General features: G+C 36.8%; 2 protein-coding genes across 2 annotated transcripts in view; both read right to left on the bottom strand.

Moving 5' to 3' along the window:
* The window catches only part of LOC111188291 (E3 ubiquitin/ISG15 ligase TRIM25-like), a gene marked incomplete at its 3' end in the record, with an annotated part of 56,514 nt that extends 52,534 nt beyond the window's left edge, over nt 1–3,980 (bottom strand). Inside the window, exon 1 of the mRNA XM_049482475.1 lies at nt 3,859–3,980. The remainder of the gene's footprint in view (nt 1–3,858) is intronic.
* A 7,461-nt stretch (nt 3,981–11,441) lies between these two features.
* LOC111190796 (E3 ubiquitin/ISG15 ligase TRIM25-like) lies at nt 11,442–22,074 on the bottom strand. The gene is made up of 7 exons (XM_049482772.1): nt 21,941–22,074; nt 19,088–19,710; nt 18,525–18,620; nt 17,742–18,018; nt 15,918–15,977; nt 15,442–15,596; nt 11,442–11,594 (listed from the first exon to the last, which is right to left on the bottom strand). Exons 2-7 carry the CDS (start codon nt 19,676–19,678, stop codon nt 11,442–11,444), a joined length of 1,332 nt encoding a protein of 443 aa, XP_049338729.1. The 5' UTR covers nt 19,679–19,710; nt 21,941–22,074.
* Between the last annotated feature and the right edge of the window lie 1,064 nt (nt 22,075–23,138).

Genomic DNA, 23,138 nt, shown 5'->3' with positions numbered 1-23,138 from the left:
ATTAAATTGAATTGAATTAATAAATGTTAATAAAAGTATTCTGTGTTGATTTCATGAATGCTGGTTGCTGCCAATAAACAATAACCTTCAGAATCAAATTGAGTCAGCAGTATCAGAGTTTTAATCATTGATTAAAATCCTGGTATTGTGGCCTAAAAATTAATAACTTTATAAAAAACTATTGTAGTTTTAATATGAATTAAAATTACAATATTTATAAGGTGCAAGTCATTTTGAGACTAATTACTTTATAAGCTTTATGCCACCAGCACCTACATCTCACTGTTCCGATATTTTTGTAGAGGACTGTATAAACTTTGTGTATTTGCACATTGTGGTGTTATTTCTGAGAGTGTGTGAGAATGAAAGGGTTAGAGAGAGAGAGAGAGAGAGAGAGAGAGAGAGAAAGCAAGCTGCACTTACACTGCAGGAAGTCTTCTCTGCTTTTGGTTTCAGGAGGAAGAATGATCTGCACTTCCTTCACTACAGGAAAATGTACACAGTTACTACACAGCATCACTGAGCTTCTGTTCCGGCTGTACATTTACTACAACATTAAAATAATCTAATACTGGATTTTCTCTCCATGTAGATTCATAATTTACCCAGCTGTGGACTTTTTAGACCTTCAGTCTCAATAAAAATCACACTTTATACACAGCCTGCCTCAAACACTCCAGTTCAGCAACTAGTGACCACCAGAGGTGACAAGTAGTGAAGGACCAAAACTTTATTATCTTAACTAAATAGAAATGTTGATTATCTTTACTTTACTGGAGTAACTATTTATTTTTCATTTGATTTTTTACGTCTACTTCTTATATTTTCGCACAATTATCTAAACTTTCTACTTCTTCTGTTTAAAAAAAACTATAGCCAGAACTTTAGATTATTATTATTATTATTATTATTATTATTATTATTATTATTATTATTATTATTATTATTATTGTTGTTAATACTACTACTACTACTAATAATAATAATAATATTTATTGTTATTATTAATATACCTGCAGCTGATGTCTTCTCAAATTCCTCTTTCCAGAATTCGTCTAGTTTTCCTCTCAGCTGAGAAACAGACTTCATAACAACTTCAAAAGTGTTGAGAGGACTGAGAGTAAAAGCAGGTGATGCTGAAGATCCAGGAGGAGCTGAGAGAGTCTGAAAACTCTATTTAAAAACACAAATAAGACAAATAAAGACAAACACAGATCAGTTTTATCTTTAACAATTACTAAATTACATTTATATTTACCTACATGAAAAGAAACATGAATGACTGCACCCACTGCTCATGAAACAATTAATTGTAACTAACAGTTACTACACACTTTATTAAACCTAAATTCTGAGTTTATTTATATACAGCAGGTAAAAACAGCCTTATCTTTTTCATCATATGTAACACAGTTGCAATATTATTTCTCTGATTTTTGTGAACGGCAAAAAACTTCCTGAATCTGACTTTTTTTTTAACTCTGATTTGGAACATTTATAACTGTATGTGGTTTTAAAATCTAAAACTTTTCTGGAACGCTCAATGTGATGCATAGAAATCTGTGTAGATTAACAACCAGCACTTGTTTAACTTTTCTCACTTGTATTTAATGGTTTTTTTTATATATAATTACAATTTTGTTTACTTAGCTTAGCTTTTTGGAAAACATGGCCACACCCCTGTTCCTGCTATTAGTTACTAGTGTCGCATAAAATGTGCCTTATAGTGCAAAAAATACTGTAAACAAACCATATAAAATAAACAAGTGGAAGCAGATAATTATGTGTCCTTTATTTAAGTTAGATGAAATGCATTCTGGGTGATGAGCCCAGCTGCAGACTCTGGAACTTCTTGACAGCTCCTGTAAATGTACTGAAGAAGATGAAACTGAAACTTTATGTGAAGCGCAGCTCTTCAGCGCACAAGCTTCAGTTTAAAAACAGTTCAGACTAATATCAGATATAAATCACATTAATCACAATAAACTTTGTATTTGTTACCTGGAGGAAATGGATGTGATCCTCTGTGAATGAAAGCTTCTCCAGATCAGCATCTCTCCTCTTCAGCTCTGTGATCTCCTGCTCCAGTCTCTTCAGACGTTCTTCAGCTCGACTCACTGCAGCTTTCTCCTGATCTCTGATCATCTGCCTCACCTCAGAGCGTCTTCTCTCAATGGAGAGGATCATCTCAGTGAAGATCTTCTCACTGTCCTCCACTGCTCTCTGAGCAGAGCGCTGGTAGTGGAACAGATATATAGATAAATAGATTTATATCTTCACACTGTTCTATTTTCAAGGAACTGAAGACACTAGATGCGGAATGTTCAGAAATAAGTAATAATAATTTCACCTAATATTTATCATATTATCTCCATACTGAGCTAAAATATATAAATAGGTTTTCATCAAATACCACTAAATTTCACTAAAACTGTCCTCACTGTTGTGCAGCTTGCAATAACAGAGTTGGAGCAGGGAAAATAAACAGTGATGTTCCTGAAAGAGAATCAGATTTAATTCTTCTACTTATTTTAAAATCACCTTTTGAGTCTCCACAGCCTCTGTTAACCCCTGAAGCTCCTTCTCTCTCTCCTGTATTCTTTCCTTGTATTTCCTCTGTGTTTCCACCACCTGCTTCTGCAAATAAACCAGCCAACAAAACACAATAACTAAAGATTCAAATGCCACATGTCATGGGACAGGTGCTGATATTGGGTCCCATCATTTTGCAGAAGCTAAAGAACACTGAACTGACCTGTGACATATGTTGGTGAGGTTTACTGTATTGAAACTGAATGCAAACTCTACAGTAAGATACCACCTATTTGGATGGGTGGAGTTTGAGGTAATATATTTTAACTAGAGAATGTCAGGAAAATATATGATTTGCATGGGATTAGGAACATATGAGTATAAATGACTGAGATGGGAGTAGCTACTCCATTTACACACTTCACACCTCACAACTTACAGTATACAGGTCTATATGTTCCCAAGTCATCCGATTAGGTAACAGGTCAATTTATATACTGTTGTCCCATGATTTTGGGATACCACTGAATAAAACCAATGACAATTTACAACAAATCATGTGTACAGTACTTATATTTGTACCTGTTTCTCAGATCTTTCTGCTGCAAGTGACACTGTATCATGTCCTCTATGGTCATCCATGGTGCACAGCATGCAGATACACTGCTGGTCGGTGCGACAGTAAACCTCCAGCAGTTTATCGTGCTGAGAGCAGATCTGCTCCTGGAGTCGTCTGGAGGCTTTGACCAGCTTGTGCTTCTTAAAGGCTGGAGATTGGTAGTGAGGCTGGAGGTGAGCTTCACAGAAAGAGGCCAGACACACCAGGCAGGACTGGACGGCTTTGTGTTTTCTCCCAGTACAGGAATCACACTCCACATCTTCAGGATCAGCAGAAGAGTGATCAGCAGGAGCAGCCTGGAGTCTCGTCTTCTTCAGTTTCTCCACCACCTCAGCCAGCATGGTGTTTTTACTCACGACAGGTCTCGAGGTGAAGGTGTGTCTGCAGTGAGGGCAGCTGTAGATCTTCTTCTGATCCTCCTGATCCCAGCACTTGTTAATACACACCATACAGAAACTGTGTCCACAGTGAATAGTCACTGGATCCTTCAGGAGATCCAGGCAGACTGAACAGCTGAACTCATCCTGAGCCAGTGGAACATTAGCTTCTGCCATTTTACAGTGTGAAGATCTTGTTTCCTGGTTCTCTGTTGGAGAGAAGTGAACAGAACTATCCTGTAATTCTACTTATTAGCCAAGATATCAATACTCACACTGTCTGACTCAAACTGAAATTATTGTAGAGACTTACATTACATGAATTAAAACCTGTAGATCCAGACACGACACACCCTAATTAACACACACTCACACACCTGCAGGGAAAACCAGAAAGGATCAGATCATACTTTTACTATCACTTAAAGAGATTACCTGCAGGTTTGTGAGATTTGGGGATCTTTCTGGTGAGAATGTGTAATTACACAATACAGAAAAGTAGATAAAATAAGACAATATTTCATATTCATCATACTTATGCTATTATTTATGCTTTGTATTTCTTCAAATCTGCTGACACCACCCATACGTTCACTATCACTTAAATACATTACCTGCAGGTTTGTGAGATTTGTGGATTTGGAGACCTCTCTGGTGAGAATGTGTAATTGCACCAAGTTTACAGAAAAGTAGATAAAATAAGATCATAATCCATATTCATCATACTTATGCTAGACGCACAGACAGAATGTGGTCTCCACAGGGTATTGAACCCACAACCCTCTCATTAATAACCCGGTGCTGTAACTCTCAGTCCTGCTGGCACCCCCTGCCCTGCACACTATTTTTACACTAGCATTTTTTTTTTGCTCCGTGAGTTGGTACGTTGGGTAGAAGGTAAAAGCTGTTTTTAAGCCTGGAAGCAGTTCAGAGTACTGATCTCTGGTCCTCCTGAAAGACCCCAATATCGACACCTTCCTAAAATAATAATAAACTATTTTTTAAGCTACTCTGGAAATACTACACTGTGAAATACTCAAGGGCGTAGGAGCAGGTTTGATATTGGGGGGGACACATTTGCCAATATGAACCCAAGCCCACCCAATAGTTTCTTAGAACAACATTTGTGGAAATTACTTTTAATCACAAATAATATTTTTTTTCTGTATTTTGTTTTTTATTAGTTAACAAGGTGATTTTACAACCTAAACATGTTACTTCACATTACATTTACTGTTGTAAGAAAAAATTATGCATATACATATACATATGACAAAAATTATCAGTTATCACCTAATATTTAAAATAATAACAGATTTGGTTATTATTATTATTATTATTATTATAATCATGTAGTGCTGGGCGATAAAACGATATCGATAGTTATCGAGGAAACTATATATCGCGATAAGTCGGGGCGAGAAATTCGATAAACTAAATTTTCTATTTCCCGTTTAAGTAGCGTTGTGAAAAGGCGCAGCACGAGATCAGGCAGCACGCTGAACTGCTGCTCAGCCCAGTACAACCCCTCCCCTCCCCTCTCCACCATCCCCCTCCGCCCCACCCCCCGAGCCCCTCCACTCTGAACTCCTCACATAGCGGCTCCTTCTCTCCCATTTACTGGATAAACTTCATTTATACTATTCAGCGGCGCTACACTGGAAAACTCACCTTTTAAATATGAGGCATGCGTCTCCAAGATATTTAGAGAGGTGAGCTTGTTCAGATTTCTGAAGGCAGGTAAACGCTGCTCTGTTTGCTGCTAGTTAGATTAGCTTGTCTCCAGTTTAAAGTTAGCGATGTTTAGGTGTAAAAGGGATCTGTGCAATCTGTCATCATTAGCTAAGATGCTTTCACTGCTTTTTACATTCTAATAAACTAATGGGTAACGCACGTTAGCCGTGTTAATCCACGTTTCGTGTAAATTAAGGTTAACTTCAGCACGAGTGAGGGGTTAGTATATAAACACACAGAAAGGAAGCACTTTCCATCTTTTTTCCTAACTCTCACTGTTTCTGTTAGAAAACCCTGAGGGCAGCATTCTCCTCTGTCTTTGTGTTTTATAGTTTTTAACAGATAGAGAGTCTGTTATGCTGGATATTTTACTAAATACAGAAGATTATATAATCTGTCTAGCTGTATTTGAACTGAGCTAAACATTGCTGTTACTGAACTGGAGTTTTAAATACACTTAAGTAATGTAAGTCTAGTCTACTGAAAGCCAGTAATGTTAGTATAAATCTGTACTGCAGTAGAAGTGGATCATTTCAGAAACTTGACTTTATTCCTCCCACCTCCATTATAGGCCACTTTTTTTTTTAAATATTTAAATGTTAGCTTAATTTAAATGAAAAAAAAACTAAAGGCTCTTATTTAAAAAAAAACATAAGCAGTAAATTATCTAAAATTACAACAAATAGAAAATAGAAAAACAGTAAAACATATGTAATACATACTTTTTATATGACCAAAATTAAACTAGACTGAAATCTGACTAAAACTAATAATATCCGATAGACTAAAATGTAACTAAAACTATTATACATTTTAGTGAAAAGACTAAGACTGTATCAAAATCACCTGTCAAAATGAACACTGTGATATACTCTTGTATTTTGCTTTATGTAGTTGCCTGCATTCAGGGAGGGGAATGATCTTTTGATTAAATATAATTTTATAAAAATAAATAAAGTGTTATTGCAATTTAAATTAAACAGACATATAATGTAAAGGGTCTTACATATTTTTTAGTTTATATATTTGTCCCCTTTTTAAAATTAATTTAAAAGCTGTACCCACCTGGCAAGATGTTAACATCCTAGTGTCTGTCCACAAGGCTCTGAGCCTGCTAGTGATTTTGTCCATAACTCCCTTATTCTGTCACTTCTGAGTAAAAATAGAAACCTTTAAGTGTAACAGAAAGTGATTTGATTTATATCGTGATACATATCGATATCGGCTGATATGAAAAACTATATCGTAATAAGATTTTTTTCCATATCGCCCAGCCCTATAATCATGTATTGGCATGTCAATTCTGTTGTATATTTACATTTTCTCCACTCTTTAAAAAAAATCCTACGCTTTTATTTTTCTATTAAGAGCTCTTCTAAAGATTGGTGTCCTTTTATGTAAAAGAATGTAACTTTACGTTTCATAAAGATTTTAATTATAAACGTCAGGACATGTGGCCTTACTGTGAACCCTGTTCTTACATATTCTACTGAATATTAACAGTGTTCTACATATTCTAGAGCTTTCTCTGCTTTAAAGACATTTAATAAAGTAAGTGGTGGTATGATGTCTAATACACTGCTGGATATACATGATTAAACTCAGTAAACTCAGTAAATGACTGTTTATTAGCTGATCAGCTGGATCAGGTGGAAAACACAATTTTGGGGCAGTGATCAGGGTTAAGAAACTGCTTTAAACTACAAACATAAAGTACTGTACTAAATTCTGACTATCCACTACATCTGGCTTCTAGATAACTAGTTAACTAAATGAATTTTTGTTCATTATTGCTCACAGTAAATCCTGTAATCCTAAATTAATAAAGACAGTTTAAAAATGAAACAGTAATTAGCTGATCAGGTACAGGGCAAGTTGAACATTACGTATATAGTTTATTTTTTCTTTAACGTTGACTTCCAATCTATCTAATTCCAAAGTAGGGTTGCAACGGTATGAGATTTTCACGGTATGATAACCGTCTCAGAAAATACCGCGGTATCACGGTATCACAGTTTGTTACATATATTATTAAACTGACCCTTAAAGAAATTACAACAAAGGTTTTTTGTTCAATTAACCATTTATTGTAGAAACTACACCATCAGGTGAAGGAAACCATGTTTTTCCACTACTCTTAAGGGCAGTGTATACATAAATAGTTGATATATAACCAGATCCTGCAGAAAGAGGGGATTTATTTCTGACATGATCCTCACAATAGAGATTTCTATTTTAAGGCTTTCACACCTTAAAACCTTCAACATATGAAAAACAGGCGCGTCAGAATTTGAAAATTAACGCATGTAAATGAATGGCGTCTTTCACATCCAGTCCGGCCAGCACCTTTACACGGACACGTGAATCCATCGTAGCACGCACTTCACGCCTGTACCTGCGTGCCCAAATTTCGGATAACTCAGCGCTTTTGAGGGCGCTAACCGCATGGGTTATGCACGACTACAAAGAGGTTTTATTTAGGTTCAGATTAAAATTATAAACTGAACACATACTTTGCGCTGCACAGCGGGGTGGTGTTCTCGGAGATGGGAGATCAGGTTTGATGTATTTCCTCCTTTAGCTGTGACTTTACGGCCACATTAATTACAAGCTTGTTGATTACAAGATTACAAGACTGTTTTCGGGCTGTTTGAATGAGCGAAATATGATCAGAATTATGTTAATTAACACTAACATAGAAGCATAGAACTATTAAAATGATTTTTAAGAACAGCTAAACACAGTGGAGAAGTTCGGAGAAGTTCACGTGCGAGAGAGAGACACAGAGAGAGAGAGAGAGAGAGAGAGAGAGAGAGAGAGAGAGAGAGAGATTTGCGTGTTCTTGTATGAGCTACTCACAGGTAAAGATTCTCTTTTATCTCCTCGTGCTCATATTTTAGTCCAATACATAATTCTGCAGTTTCTCAGTGTTTTCTGTCGTATTTTGCGGCTAGCGCGAGCGCTTACAACTAACACCGCGGACCGCGAGGTGCTGCCGCTGTTATGCCGAATCCGACTCCCTGCTCAATCCGACTCCCGCTTCGCAGACCGAATCGGCACAACACCTCCCGCTGTAGAACTGCGGGAGTGAAAACAGCGCTTATAAATGAGTTAGTTAAGTTTCACTTTCAGTTTTCGTTATTTGGTTCGTTTTTATTAACAATAATAATTGGTTACTTAGCAACATTGTGATTATCACACCAGAGCTTTATTTAAAAATAAAATATATAATTAAAAAACAGATGCCTACATCTCAGACTATTTTCTGGGTCAGGTCTGGTTCGGGCAGAGAATCTAAGCTCTAGTCTGATGCACTTTCTGCCGTTCTCACCGCTGTGTGCTGAGTAGCTGAAGCGGAGCAGAGTTGCGCATGCGCGGGTGAGTTTCTCCGCTGGCTTGCGTTTTACCGGTAATAAGCAAACACACACGGTATGATAACCGTGCATTTTAATACCATGGTATACCGTGAAACCGGTTACCGCTGCAACCCTATTCCAAAGTTAAGCTAACTCACTCACACAGCTACAGTTTATTAATCACAGTGGGTTTAAACTGTGTGCTGATTTAGAGTCTTGTATTTTTAACCAGCTATCAGAAACATCATCACAGTTTATGTGGTTAGCCTATCGTTACCTTTCTTTTAGAAAAATCCCCGTATATCCAGATCTTAATCAGCTGAAGCTGCTGCAGCCCGATCCCGCTGCTAAATCTCACAGCGACGGGGCGGGGCTTCCCCCACTAGCACACCGCGGGCCGCAAAACCAGCAAGCTGATTGGCTGTTTGTGCTGAGAGGCGGGACTTAATACCTGAACCGGCTCCGTGATTGGTCCGGTCTGTCTCCTCATTAATAGTACAGCTGATCTGAGCGAAACGATATAATTTTTGGGGGGGACAAATCCACCTGTTTCCAATATTGGGTGGGACATGTCCCACCCATCCCCCCCGGTTCCTACGCCAATGGAAATACTCATGGTTAATTATTGCAACTGTTTGATTGCAGTTGTTGCTGCCAAGTTATTAGGCTTAGAGGCCTATTTTCACACAGGTGCAGATTGTTTTGGCTATATTTGTTCCCTTAATAAATTAAATTATCACCTACAAACTGCTTTTATATTTACTCAGGATATATTTTTCTGATATTAAAATGCACTTGTTAATCTGAAAAATTGTAAATACTATAAAAAGGAACAACAAAATAAATACTGAACAGCTTAACTCGTTCTGAACTACTAAAATACTGAAATCTGCCATTTTACAGTGAAAAGATTGTTTCCTGGTTCTCTGTTGCAGAGAAGTGAACCGAACTGTCCTGTAATTCTACTTATTAGCCAAGATGACAATACTCACACTGTCTGACTCAAACAGGAATTATTGTAGACTCAAAAACTCGAAAACTTACATTAATAAGAAAACTGTAGATCCAGACACGACACACGCCGATTCACACACTCACACACCCTGCAGGAAAACTGAAATGATCAGATTATACTTTCACTCTCACTTAAAAAGAGATCACCTGCAGGTTTGTGAGATTTAGGGATTTGGAGACCTCTCTGGTGAGAATGTGTAATTGCACTGAATTTACAGAAGAGTAGATCAAATAAGATCATAATCCATATTCATCATACTTATTCTAGACAAACAGATGGAATATGGTCTCCACAAGAATTCTCAACAGAGCTCAACAGTAGAAGCTTTATGAACCAGGGAACTGAACCCACAACCCTCTCATCAATAACTGATGCTGTAACTCTTAGTATTCCTCAACCCTTTTCCCCAGATCCAGGTGTGCTTGTTCTGTGAGTTGGTACATTGTGTTAAGTGGTAAAGATGTTTTCAGGTGCGGGAGCAGTTTCAGAGTACTGATCTGGCCTTTCTAAGAGCCCACAAAATCAGCACTTTCCTAAAATAATTCCCCTACCTCAAATGTGCCTCAAATCTTACTAAAGGCGCTTTAATAAAATTTAGGTGGTGTACATCTCAATATTATATAACTTAAATAAAATAAATGAAATAAAACAAATAATATTAAAATAAAACACTTTTCTTTTTAATCCAATGTTTTAAACTCAACCGCTTGTTATGTTGGGGTCCATAAAGTTGGTATTATTTATACATCACTTATTTATATAAGAGCAGAGACCAAAATGATTGGGAGAGTCAGATTCAGAGTAGAGCTTAGATTCTCTGCCCAAACCCGACCTGACCCAAGGCCCGACCCGAAATCGGATCGGGCCAAGATTTACCACCACATTCCTCGGGCAGGGTCGGGTCGGGCTCCAGAAAATAGTCTGAGATGTAGGCATCTGTTTTTAATTAACTTATATTTTTGTTTTTAAATAAAGCTCTGGTGTGATAATCACAATGTTGCTAAGTAACCAATTATTATTGTTAACGAAAACGAACCAAATAACGAAAACTGAAAGTGAAACTAAACTACTATTTTATTTATAAAAAAAAAACTATTTTATTTATAAGCACTTTTCACTCCCGCAGTTGTACAGAGGGGGGTGTTGTGCCGATTCTGTCAGCAAAGTGGGAGTCGGATTTAGCAGGGAGTCGGATACGGCGCAACAGCGGCCGCGCGGCGGCACCTCGCAGTCCGCGGTGTTAGTTGTAAGCGCTCGCGCTAGCCGCAAAACAGAAAACACTGAGGGAGCTGCAGAATTATGTATGGGATTAGAATATGAGCACGAGGAGATAAAAGAGAAACAGGAGATACAGTATGTGAGAACCTTTACCTTTACTCTCTGTCTCTCGCTATCTCTCTCTCTCTCGCACGTGAACTCCTCCACGTTTGACTTGCAGCACTTTGTGTAGCTGTTCTTAAAAATAATTTTAATTAAATAATAGTTCTAAGCTTCTATGTTACAGTGTTATTAATATAATTCTGATCATATTTCGCTCATTCCAACAGCCCGACGGGCAGAACGTGCACGGGCTCGGGCTGGGTCGGGTCGGATTTTTTGGGCCCGATCTAACCTCTAATTCAGAGGTTAATACTCTCAGATACTTGTAGGTAAGAGTAGAGAAGAAAATGATTTGGAGAGTCAAATTCACAGTCAGATTCAGATGAGTCGATACTCACAGATCCTTGTAGGTAAGGGCAGAGACGGGAGATGATTCGGTTTTGCCACTTTTAGCTGTTTACTGGATCTTTTTCTGGAGAAAACGACTCTCAGAACGCCGTGAAATCCTCCCACTGCCGCAGCTCGGCTGAGTTCATTAGAAGTTGTGTGTAGCTGCACCTGCCATCAGGTCTCGCGCTGCAGCGGCCAAACTGCCACACAAACTGTTCATAAACTGGACTATGAGATCTCTGTTTGAGCAGCTAGAGCCCATAAAGTCAATACATTTAACTCCTGAACCGAGAAACTCAAACGGAGAAATAAAATAACTCCAGAAAAACTAAAAACAGCCAAACAACTTCTCTATCCCTCCTCTGTCTCCCTCCGTCTACTCCACCTGCCCTCACACACAAGCAGGACCCGGATCACACTCTTAGACCCGCCCCTTCTAGATATCGATTGGCTAATAACATGGCAATCATGCCTTACACTCTTCTCATTGGTCGCGCTGAACAGGAAGCTAACACAGAAACGTCGCGAAAACAGAAAAGGACACTGGGAAAGGGAGTGCTTTAGCATGAAAACAATGAAATGCATGAATAGAAATACATTGGGCAGTTTCTATGTGATTTACACATTTCCTTAACTATAATACTGAAATACAAGTAGGTTATGTTTGTACCATATTTAAAATAAAAGCTGCATATAAGTTTAAAGGGGGCTGCTTACTATTCGTACAAAATAATAATAAAAAAAATGTTTTAAATTAAATTTAAAGGGAACAATAGTTATGCCTTATTATAAATGGTACTGTCTGTTTACAAATAAAAAAAATATAGAACTGAAAATCGTAAATCGTAATCATAATAAAGAAATGCTCATATATTTGAAGAATATTAAGATTTTCTTTTACAATATCGCCCATCTCTACGAGACACTAGAGTACTTTGATGTTCCAAAAAGATTTCAATCTTTTAAAAAGTAGTTCGAATTTATTTTACATATCAAATACATATTATAGCCCCAAGTCTCCCTTCTGTCTCTGATATGTGGTTGGGAGTTATAAGAAAAATTCTAAGACAAAGTAGTATTTGAGTGAAATAAACATTAAAATGTGTAAGTAGTGAATTGGTAATAATTGGGTGAAAGAAGCCTTTAAATCTGCAAGTAGTTAGCTGAATTGGTAATATTTGGGTGAAATAAACATTAAAAAGTGTAAGTAGTTAGCTGAATTGGTAATATTTGGGTGAAATAAACATTAAAAAGTGTAAATAGTTAGCTGAATTGGTAATATTTGGGTGATATAAGCCTTTAAATGTTATAGAGGAGAGCACTGACCTTAGCGACAAGCTAGCTAACCTTAGCAACAAGCTAGCTAACACACTAATGTTACCGGGGAGAGAACTAAAGCTAGCGACAAGCTACCTAACCTTAGCGACAAGCTAGCTAACCTTATCTACAAGCTAGCTAATCTTAGCAACAAGCTAGCTAACCTTAGCAACAAGCTAGCTAACCTTAGTGATGAGCAAGCTAACCTTAGCAACAAGCTAGCTATCCTTATCTACAAGCTAGCTAACCTTAGTGATGAGCAAGCTAACCTTAGCAACAAGCTAGCGAACCTTATCAACAAGCTAGTTAATCTTAGTGATGTGCTAGCTAACCTTAGCAACAAGCTAGCTAACCTTAGTGATGAGCTAACTAACCTTAGCAACAAGCTAGCTAACCGAGTTAAAAATATGATCATTCCACCAAATATTGATTTCTGAACTCTTAAAACTTTATGAATATGAACATGTTTTCTTTGCAATATTTCAGGTCTTCAGGTTTTGTTATTTCTGACATTTCTCATTTTCTGCAAATAAATGCTCTAATAAATAAAATGCTCCAATATTTCTAGAATAAAACAACAACGTTCATTTTACTCAAACATAAACCTATAAATAGCAAAATATCAGCACTGCTCAGGCTGTGGTATTATCTGTTGTCTCTCTTACATTACTGAAGCTCTAGCGCCCTCTACTGCTCACTCTTCCACACTACACAGTACAATTCACTCAGTACAGAGGGGAGTACTGTAGAATAGTTTAGTATTGAGGGTGTTTATTAGTTTTCCACTTACTTTGTGTTCTTTAAACTTAAAAGCCTTAAAATTAACCCAAAAGAGCCCATGGTAACACACGTTTCACAGACCCTATAAAAGCTGTGTAAAGTTTCTTACAGCTCTCTGTCCTTCACTACTGAACATCCTGAGAGCATCATCACTACAGGACAGTGTGTGAATGTGTGTTCATTCATCTGATCTTATTTACAGAATGTAGGAGTGAGTGGATGAGAGCTGGAGATAAAACTAGAGCTAAAACTCCCCTTTTAAAAGTGAATTTATTTTTAAATCACAACAATTGTTGATTTACATGATAGTATACCCCACACCATGACAAGATAACAGGTCTTCATACGGAATACAGTCTGAGTACATTCAAAATAAAAATGCTGAACATTCAACAGAGCAGAAAAACATTTATAAAAGAAAAACAGAATGACATTGCTGTCACACAAAAACCTTCTATCTTCTAATTTATCTGAAAGCTGTTAGTTACTCTTTATATTGTAAGTTGCTACTTTAGAGAGTGAATAATTTTATGTGACAGCGATTAGAAGTATAATAAGTTGTGATTCCAAAAATCACACATTTATTTAATGATTTGCAACAGATTCCAGCACTTTCAGCAAATACCATTCATTACAGGAGTGTACTAACAGATCCCTGACAGAACCTGGCTTTTGGACGTGTTGCTGAGAACAGTCTGGATGGTCCATCTTATATTCAAAGCCCATTATGTCAATTTCTTCCAAAAAACTAAATGCAGGAATGATGTCTATTACACAACACAAAATTTACCATATGATATTACCCAATGCACGATTAACCAACAGAAGATTAACCAATACAATATTACCCAACACAATGAATGTGTTCTTTTCTCCTGTGTTTTTATTTCTCAGTAATTAATCAATGTTAATTTGACTTTATCACACACTGTCCTCTTCAAAAAATCCCCCCTTTACTACAAAATCATCTACTCTACATCTAATAATCTACATTTAGCTTTAACTTCCATGGTGTTCAAACCATTCCATTATTATCTGGATTATTATATTTAGAAAAATTTACATGAAAGTACGCAAAAAAGTGCATTATAACTTTGTTCTGAGGGGTTAATCAGAATGAATGTGAGATTTTAATAATCATTCTTTTTTGTGGAAGTGATTTGCATGTTTCATGCTTTTCATTAGCTCTTATTCATGAATATTCATCACATGCAAATGTGTCCTCCCTGATTACTATAAATATAATTCCACTTTACCAATCGAACATTGATTATTTTATTTACATTTAAACCCACTGTTAAAATCTTAAGTCTTAAGAAGAGGAAAAGGTGTAAGAAAGATACTGTTGTGATTATTTGAATTATATGTTTAACTGATTAACACATCTACTCTAAATAGTGCTGTTTGTTACTATTTTGATTTCTATCTACAAATAAAATAAACTGAATTAAACTTTGTCTGTAAATTTGAATCGAGAATCGCTCCAAATATTAAAAAAATATATAGTTTATTTTTTTCAATATAGCCCATCACTATTATACATGTATTTGATCAGCTCTACAGTCTAGATTCTGCAGTTCTTATCTGATCTCATCCAGCTCTTCCCTTTGTTCTGCATGTTCATCTATTTTGCTGAAAGTGAAAGATTTACTGATGAGTCGGGGCTCAACCCAAACCCAGCGTAGAGCGGCTGAGTGAAGGTGGTCTGGACTCTGTGGATGAGGGTCATGGTATCAGAGATGCTGTAGAAGGACAGAGTTCCTGCCCTGTGATCCACATACACTCCTACTGTAGAGGAGACGGGCACTCCGGAGATTACAGTAGCTTCATTATTGTATTTGAATATGTATCTGGAGGAATAACAGAACAATTTCCAAGATTATTACATCCAAACCCACACTCCCCGCCTGTTCCCTTCCTGGAGATGCTTTTATAAGACACTGCTATATCAACCCCTCTATCTCCTCTCCACTCAACCTCCCAGTAGCAGCGTCCACTCACACTCTCTCTACACAGAACCTGAGGCCATTCATCAAATCTGTCTGGATGGTCAGGATATGGCTGGACTGTTTTGCTGCGGGTCACCACTGTGTTCCTCTCAGACAGGAGGAGGAGTTTATGGGCTGTGTTTGGATGCAGTGTGAGCTGACAGGAATCTGAAAGAGAGAGAAACCCCATCAGCTTTTAGAAAACAATGTAAAAACAGACTCTAAAACTGAAATAATGAGAGAACATACTGAAAACTCTTTATTAACCCTTTATTAACCCATTCTCAGACTCATTTGCATTTACAACCTTCTTTCTGAAGGTCTAGGGGAGTACCCACACCTGCATTAATCATCAGCCCATCTGGTGATATTTTTAATGTAGAGGTCAGTTTAAACTTTGTGTATTTGTACATTGTAGTGTTATTTCTGAGAGTGTGTGAGAATGAAAGGGTTAAAAAGTTAAAGAGAGGGAGAAAGGGCTGGACTTACACTGCAGGAAGTCTTCTCTGCTTTTGGGTTCAGGAGGAAGAATGATCTGCACTTCCTTCACTACAGGAAAATGTACACAGTTACTACACAACATCACTGAGCTTCTGTTCCCTCTGTACATTTACTACAACATTAAAATAATCTAATACTGGATTTTCTAGTATTCATATAATTCATTATGTAGAATCATAATTTACCCAGCTGTGGAGGTTTGGACTTTCAATCACAATAAAATCACACGTTTTACACAGCCTGCCAAGTAATGGATTACACATATTTTTATATGTTACTCAAGTAGAAATGTTAGTAATCTATACTTCACTGGAGTCATTTTTTTTCAGATGACTTTTTACTTCTACCTCAGACATTTTAAAAACAGCCTCGTTACTCCTATTTCATTTCAGCTCGTTATAATTCCGGCTTCTCATCGTTCAGTAAAACCCCTATCCAGATAAATCTCTCCATCCAGATAGAGTGAATCTGATTGTGATTGGATGTAGAGAAGTATAAACATATACCATTCCGACTCCCTACTGGTTTATACTGTGATCCATCACATCTGCACACGTCACGCCGAAACAGGGAACGGTCTATTGCAAAATCCCAAATTATATTATCAACATTAGTGCACTATAGGACTTTTGTTCTTAATGGCTTACATTACTTTTATTTTTATACTTTAAGTCGTTTTGAAATCAGTACTTTTACACTTTTACTTAAAGAGTAACAAGCTTGAGTTGATTCTTCAACTTCTACAAAAGTATTTTAAACCCTAGTATCTATATTTCTACCTACAGAGTAATGAATGAAGATACTTTTCACACCTTTACTCCATTAGGATGTAGATGTGAACTTACAGTGTGCTCTTTTACTTTGTTCATGTTTGTACTAAATAAAATCATGTCCAAAGTTCCAAATTTGCACAAAACATGTAATAACATTTATTAATATGATTTAAATGCATATTATTATTATTATTATTATTATACCTGCAGCTGATGTCTTTTTAAATTCCTCTTTCCAGAATTCGTCTAGTTTTCCTCTCAGCTGAGAAACAGACTTCATAACAACTTCAAAAGTGTTGAGAGGACTGAGAGTAAAATCAGGTGATGCTGAAGATCCAGGAGGAGCTGAGAGAGACTGAAAACTCTATTTAAAAACACAAATAAGACAAATAAAGACAAACACAGATCAGTTATCTTTAACAATTCCTAAATTATATTTAAATTTACATTCCTGAACAAGAAACATGAATAACTGCACCCACTGCTCATGAAACACAGCAGTTACTACACACTTTATCAAACCTAAATTCTGAGATTATTTTCATACAGCAGGTAAAAGTGGACTGATATTTTTCATCATATGTAAAACAGTCATGTTATAATTTCTCTGTGGCAAAGAACTCCCTGAATCTGTTTTTAACTCCGATTTGGAACACTTTCACCCAGCGCTTGTTAAACTTATCTTACTTGTCTTTAATGTTTTTTTTGTATATATAATAACAGTTATGTTTACTTAGCTTAGCTTTTTGGTAAACATGGCCACACCCCTGTTCCCACTAAGAGTTACTAGTTACTGGTGTCACATAAAATAAATAAAATCACACCTTATAGTGCAAAAAATTCGGTATGTGTACTTTCCTAAAGTGAGACGAAATGCATTCTGGGTAATAATAATTCATTAATGTAATTCAATAATGTAATTCATTGACAGCTCCTGTAATACGGAAGAAGATGAAACTGAAACTTCATGTGAAGCGCTGCTCTTTGGCCGATCTTCAGTTTAAGAACAGTTCAGACTAATAGAGATAGATCACATTACATAGATGGTGTAAACAGTCTAAAATAAACTTTGTATTTGTTACCTGGAGGAAATGGATGTGATCCTCTGTGAATGAAAGCTTCTCCAGATCAGCATCTCTCCTCTTCAGCTCTGTGATCTCCTGCTTCAGTCTCTTCAGACGTTCTTCAGCTCGACTCACTGCAGCTTTCTCCTGATCTCTGATCATCTGCCTCACCTCAGAGCGTATACTCTCAATGGAGAGGATCATCTCAGTGAAGATCTTCTCACTGTCCTTCACTGCTGTCTGAGCAGAGCGCTGGTAGAGGAACAGATATATAGATAAATAGATTTATAACTTAATATAGTTAAAACATATCCAGAAATTCCTCGTCCACCCGGTTATCTTGGGATAACAGATAACTCCGCCCCTTTAAGAAAGTAACATTTGACATCAATCAGATCATAACCTTTACACTGTTTTATTTTCAAGGAACTGAAGACACTCGCTGCTGCATGTTCAGTAATTACTGATATTAATTTTACATAATTTTTACCATATCTTCATACAGAGCTTAAATAGGTAAAGCTTAAGTTGTCCAACCTGTTGTGGTAAAATATTCTGATAATTAAACACATTTTAGAAAATGTATCTTTAAGACAACTTTGAACAATAGTCACCATGAAAAATTCAACATACAAATTTCACTAAAACTCTCCACACTGTTGTGCAGCTTATCATAACAGGGTGGGAGGAGGGGAAATAAACAGTGATGTTCCTGAAAGAGAATCAGATTTTATTCTTCTACCCATTTTAAAAATCACCTTGTGATTCTCCACAGCTTCTGTTAACTCCTGAAGCTCCTTCTCTCTCTGCTGGATTCTCTCCTTGTATTTCCTCTGTGTTTCCACCACCTGCTTCTGCAAATAAACCAGCCAACAAAACACAATAATAAAACATTCAAATGCTGGTTTTGGGTCTCATGACTTTTGCCGTGTCCCATGGAAGTTATTGAACACTGCACTGACCTGTGGGATATGTGGGTGGGGTTTACTGTATTAAAACTGAATGTGAATACTGAGTCACTTGTTTGTTTGTTTGCATGAGCAATTCTAACCATATGCCGCCGGTCACAATCATTACTGCTCACTGTGCTGTCCACTGTGGGTGATAATGCCTTCTGTAGACCTATTTATACAGGATTAGTTTTACTTGGGGATGTGAAGCAATGTATTTTATATACATTTTTATAATCCCATGAATATATGATTTGCATAAGATAAGGAATATATCAGTATAAATGGTTGAGATGGGAGTAGCTACTCCATTTACACACTTTACTACTTTACCACTTTACTACCTATACAGGTCTGTATTATTTTTTTACCTGTTTCTCAGATATTTCTGCTGCAAGTGACACTGTATAATGTGCTTTATGGTCATCCAGCATACACAGCATGCAGATACACTGCTGGTCGGTGCGACAGTAAACCTCCAGCAGTTTATCGTGCTGAGAGCAGATCTGCTCCTGGAGTCGTCTGGAGGCTTTGACCAGCTTGTGCTTCTTAAAGGCTGGAGATTGGTAGTGAGGCTGGAGGTGAGCTTCACAGAAAGAGGCCAGACACACCAGGCAGGACTGGACGGCTTTGTGTTTTCTCCCAGTACAGAAATCACACTCCACATCTTCAGGATCAGCAGAAGAGTGATCAGGAGGAGCAGCCTGGAGTCTTGTCTTCTTCAGTTTCTCCACCACCTCAGCCAGCATGGTGTTTTTACTCACGACAGGTCTTGAGGTGAAGGTGTGTCTGCAGTGAGGGCAGCTGTAGATCTTCTTCTGATCCTCCTCATCCCAGCACTTGTTAATACACACCATACAGAAACTGTGTCCACAGGGAATAGTCACTGGATTCTTCAGGAGATCCAGGCAGACTGAACAGCTGAACTCATCCTGAACTACTGAAATACTGAATTCTGCCATTTTACAGTGTGAAGATCTTGTTTCCTGGTTCTCTGTTGGAGAGAAGTGAACAGAACCATCCTGTAACTCTCATTACTAGCCAAGGTAACAATACCCACACTGTACGACTCAAACAGGAACTATTGTAGAGACTCAAAAACTTGAAAACTCACTTTAATGGAAACTTGTAGATCCAGACACGACACACACCGATTCACACACTCACACACCCTGCAGGTAATCCAGGAAATGATCAGATTATACTTTCACTATCACTTAAAGAGATCACCTACAGGTTTATGAGATTTAGGGCTTTGGAGATCTCTCTGGTGAGAATGTGTAATTGCACCAAGTTTACAAAAAAAGTACTTAAAATAAGACCATAACCCATATTCATCATACTTATTCTAGACGCACAGATGAAATGTGGTCTCCACAAGAATTCTCAACAGAGCTCAACAGTAGAAGCTTTATGAATCAGGGAACTGAACCCACAACCCTCTCATCAATAACCTGTGCTGTAACTCTTAGTATTCCTCAACCCTTTTCCCAGATCTAGGTGCTCTTGATCTGTGAGTTGGTACATTGTGTTAAGTGTGAAAGATGTTTTCAGGCGCGGGAGCAGTTTCAGAATACTACTTCTAAGAGTCCACAAAATCAGCACTTTCCTAAAATAACTTAAATGTAACACCTTCCTAAAGGCGCCTAAATAAAATGTAGATATTATTTTCAGCTAACACTGAATAAACTAAAGTATAAAAATGTTAAATTACCATTAATAAACCCTTACTAAAAAGAACACAGGATATATTATCACCTTAAACAACTTAAACAATTAACCCAAACTGTTTTAGACAAAGATGAACAACTATTATTTACCTAATTCTCTTCTTTTTACCCCTCTCCAGTTAAAGAAATGAAATAAAACAAATAACATTAAATTAACACACTTTTTTTTTAACCCAATAGTTTAAACTCAATCGCTTGTTATGTTGGAACCCATTCAGTTGGTGCACTTATATAAGAGCAGAGACCAAACTAATTCGGAGCGTCAGATTCACAGTTAGATTCAGATGAGTCGATCCTTTTTATTTATTTATTTTTTTTTTTATTAAGAATTGCCAGAGAATACAGTTACAGTTATTTCTTATTGAAAAGTTACAGAAAGGTGTTCAAAACAAATTATAGCTATAAATATATATAAAGCAAAGTACAAAAAAAACAAGAGGATGTAACAAATTGGTATGAGGAAGCAATTTATATTTTTAAACAAGATGAAATCGTCTCAAAATGTTTATTAATTTGCTAGATTTCTTACATTGCATATATTGAGCTGAATATATGTTGGAACAGACGTCTTCTTTAAATAAGGGATAGGTCAGTTTTTTTCTGAATTTCATTTTATGGATAAAGTATTTACCGAGTAAGATAAGGAGATTGATTAAAAAAACTATTATCCTTGTTGCAGTCACTATAACAAAATAATACATCAAAGGAATTTATCAATAATAGAATTCATTTTTGGCTAAAGTCCTTCGCAGTATCACTCCAAAAATTATCAGAATGGACACAATTAAAGAAAATATGTTTAACACATTCATTTTTTTCACCACAAAAGATTTGATTTAATACTGTTACAAGGCTAACATTTATGAAGGATTTTATATGTCACTTCTATTGTCTTGTTATATAAAACATATTCTTTAGAAAGAGTCCAAACCTTGTTCCAATCAATGGTAAATTTTGAAGCCCGCTGAGATAGTACTCCAGGTATAGATCTAGGGTTATACATCTCTAATAAAATTATTGTTAAATTGAAAAAAATGTATGCTAATTCCGTCGATTGAGGCTGTAGTAAGGACATGTAGGTAGACAGGTTGTAGAAAAATCTTAATAGCGGTGTGTCTTAGATTGATCAATATGTTATACCCTCTGGGATAGCTTTTGTTACTATTGCATATTCTTTGATGCTAATTTTAATTTTAAATTTACGTGTTAGAACAGAATGCTGATGGAAATGACCACTCCCACTGAGCAGTTGTCCTACAAGTAAATTGTTTCCCCTGTGCCAGTTTAAAAAAAAGGCTTTTATTCCTATGGGAGATGCCTTTATTGTTCCATATTAAGCAATTTTGAGGGGAAAATTGTGCTTGTAAATAAGAGACCAGTAAAGTAGAGACTGCTTGTGGAAGTTTGCTCATTTCGATACTCACAGATCCTTGTAGGTAAGGGCAGAGAAGAGAGATGATTCGGAGAGTCAGATTCAGATGAGTCGATACTCACAGATCCTTGTAGGTAAGGACAGAGACGGGAGATGATTCGGAGAGTCAGATTCAGATGAGTCGATACTCACAGATCCTTGTGGGTAAGGGCAGAGACGGGAGATGATTCGGAGAGTCAGATTCAGATGAGTCGATACTCACAGATCCTTGTAGGTAAGGACAGAGACGGGAGATGATTCGGAGAGTCAGATTCAGATGAGTCGATACTCACAGATCCTTGTAGGTAAGGGCAGAGAAGAGAGATGATTCGGAGAGTCAGATTCAGATGAGTCGATACTCACAGATCCTTGTAGGTAAGGGCAGAGACGGGAGATGATTCGGAGAGTCAGATTCAGATGAGTCGATACTCACAGATCCTTGTAGGTAAGGGCAGAGACGGGAGATGATTCGGAGAGTCAGATTCAGATGAGTCGATACTCACAGATCCTTGTGGGCAAGGGCGTAGGAGCGGGCTTAATATTGGGGGGGGACACATTTGCCAATATGAACCCAAGCCCACCCAATAGTTTCCTAGAACAACATTTGTGGAAATTACTTTTAATTAAAAGTAAATTATTATTATAAGGTGATTTTACAACCTAAACATGTTACTCCACATTACAGCTACTGTTGTTAGAAAAATTATGCAAGCAATGTCTGAGTTATCACCTAATATTTAAAATAATATAACAGATTATTATTATTGTTGTTATTATTATTATTATTATTATTATTATTATTATTATTATGTATTGGCATGTCAATTCTGTTGTATATTTACATTTTCTCCTGCACTTTTATTTTTTTCTACTGAGAGCTCTTCTTAAGATGGTGTCCTTTTATGTAAAAGAATGTAACTTTACGTTTCATAGAGACTTTTATAAACGTCAGGATATGTGGTCTTACTGTGAAATACAAATGAACAGAAGTCACGTTACAGCAGTGTTTCTCAACCCAGTTCTTATATATTCTACTGCATATTAAAACTGGATTTTAACAGGTAAACTCAGTAAAGGACTGTTTATTAGCTGATCAGCTGGATCAGGTGGAAAACACTAGTTTAGGGCAGTGATCGGGGTTAAGTAACTGCTTTAAACTACCAACTTAAAGTACTGTACGAAATTCTGGCGATCATCTACATCCAGCTTCTAGATAACTAGTTAGTTAAATCAATTTTCGTTCATTATAGCTCACAGTAAGTCATGTACTCCTAAATGAAT

This window comes from Astyanax mexicanus, chromosome 8 (assembly GCF_023375975.1).
Source record: "Astyanax mexicanus isolate ESR-SI-001 chromosome 8, AstMex3_surface, whole genome shotgun sequence".
In the NCBI taxonomy this organism is placed as follows: domain Eukaryota; kingdom Metazoa; phylum Chordata; class Actinopteri; order Characiformes; family Acestrorhamphidae; genus Astyanax; species Astyanax mexicanus.
The sequence above is the reverse complement of the archived record's forward strand: the minus strand, read 5'-3'. Positions and strand labels throughout refer to the sequence as shown.

Bases quoted from the DNA above. Each gene is read 5' to 3' on its own strand.
- LOC111190796 (XM_049482772.1), bottom strand. From the start codon at position 19,678: ATGGCAGAATTCAGTATTTCAGTAGTTCAGGATGAGTTCAGCTGTTCA. The intron at 15,978-17,741 runs GTAATGTGATCT...ATTTTCCTGTAG, and splicing joins AGACTGTTTACACCATCTAT to TGAAGGAAGTGCAGATCATT. The intron at 15,597-15,917 runs GTAAGTCCAGCC...TCTCTCTTTCAG, and splicing joins CAGAGAAGACTTCCTGCAGT to ATTCCTGTCAGCTCACACTG.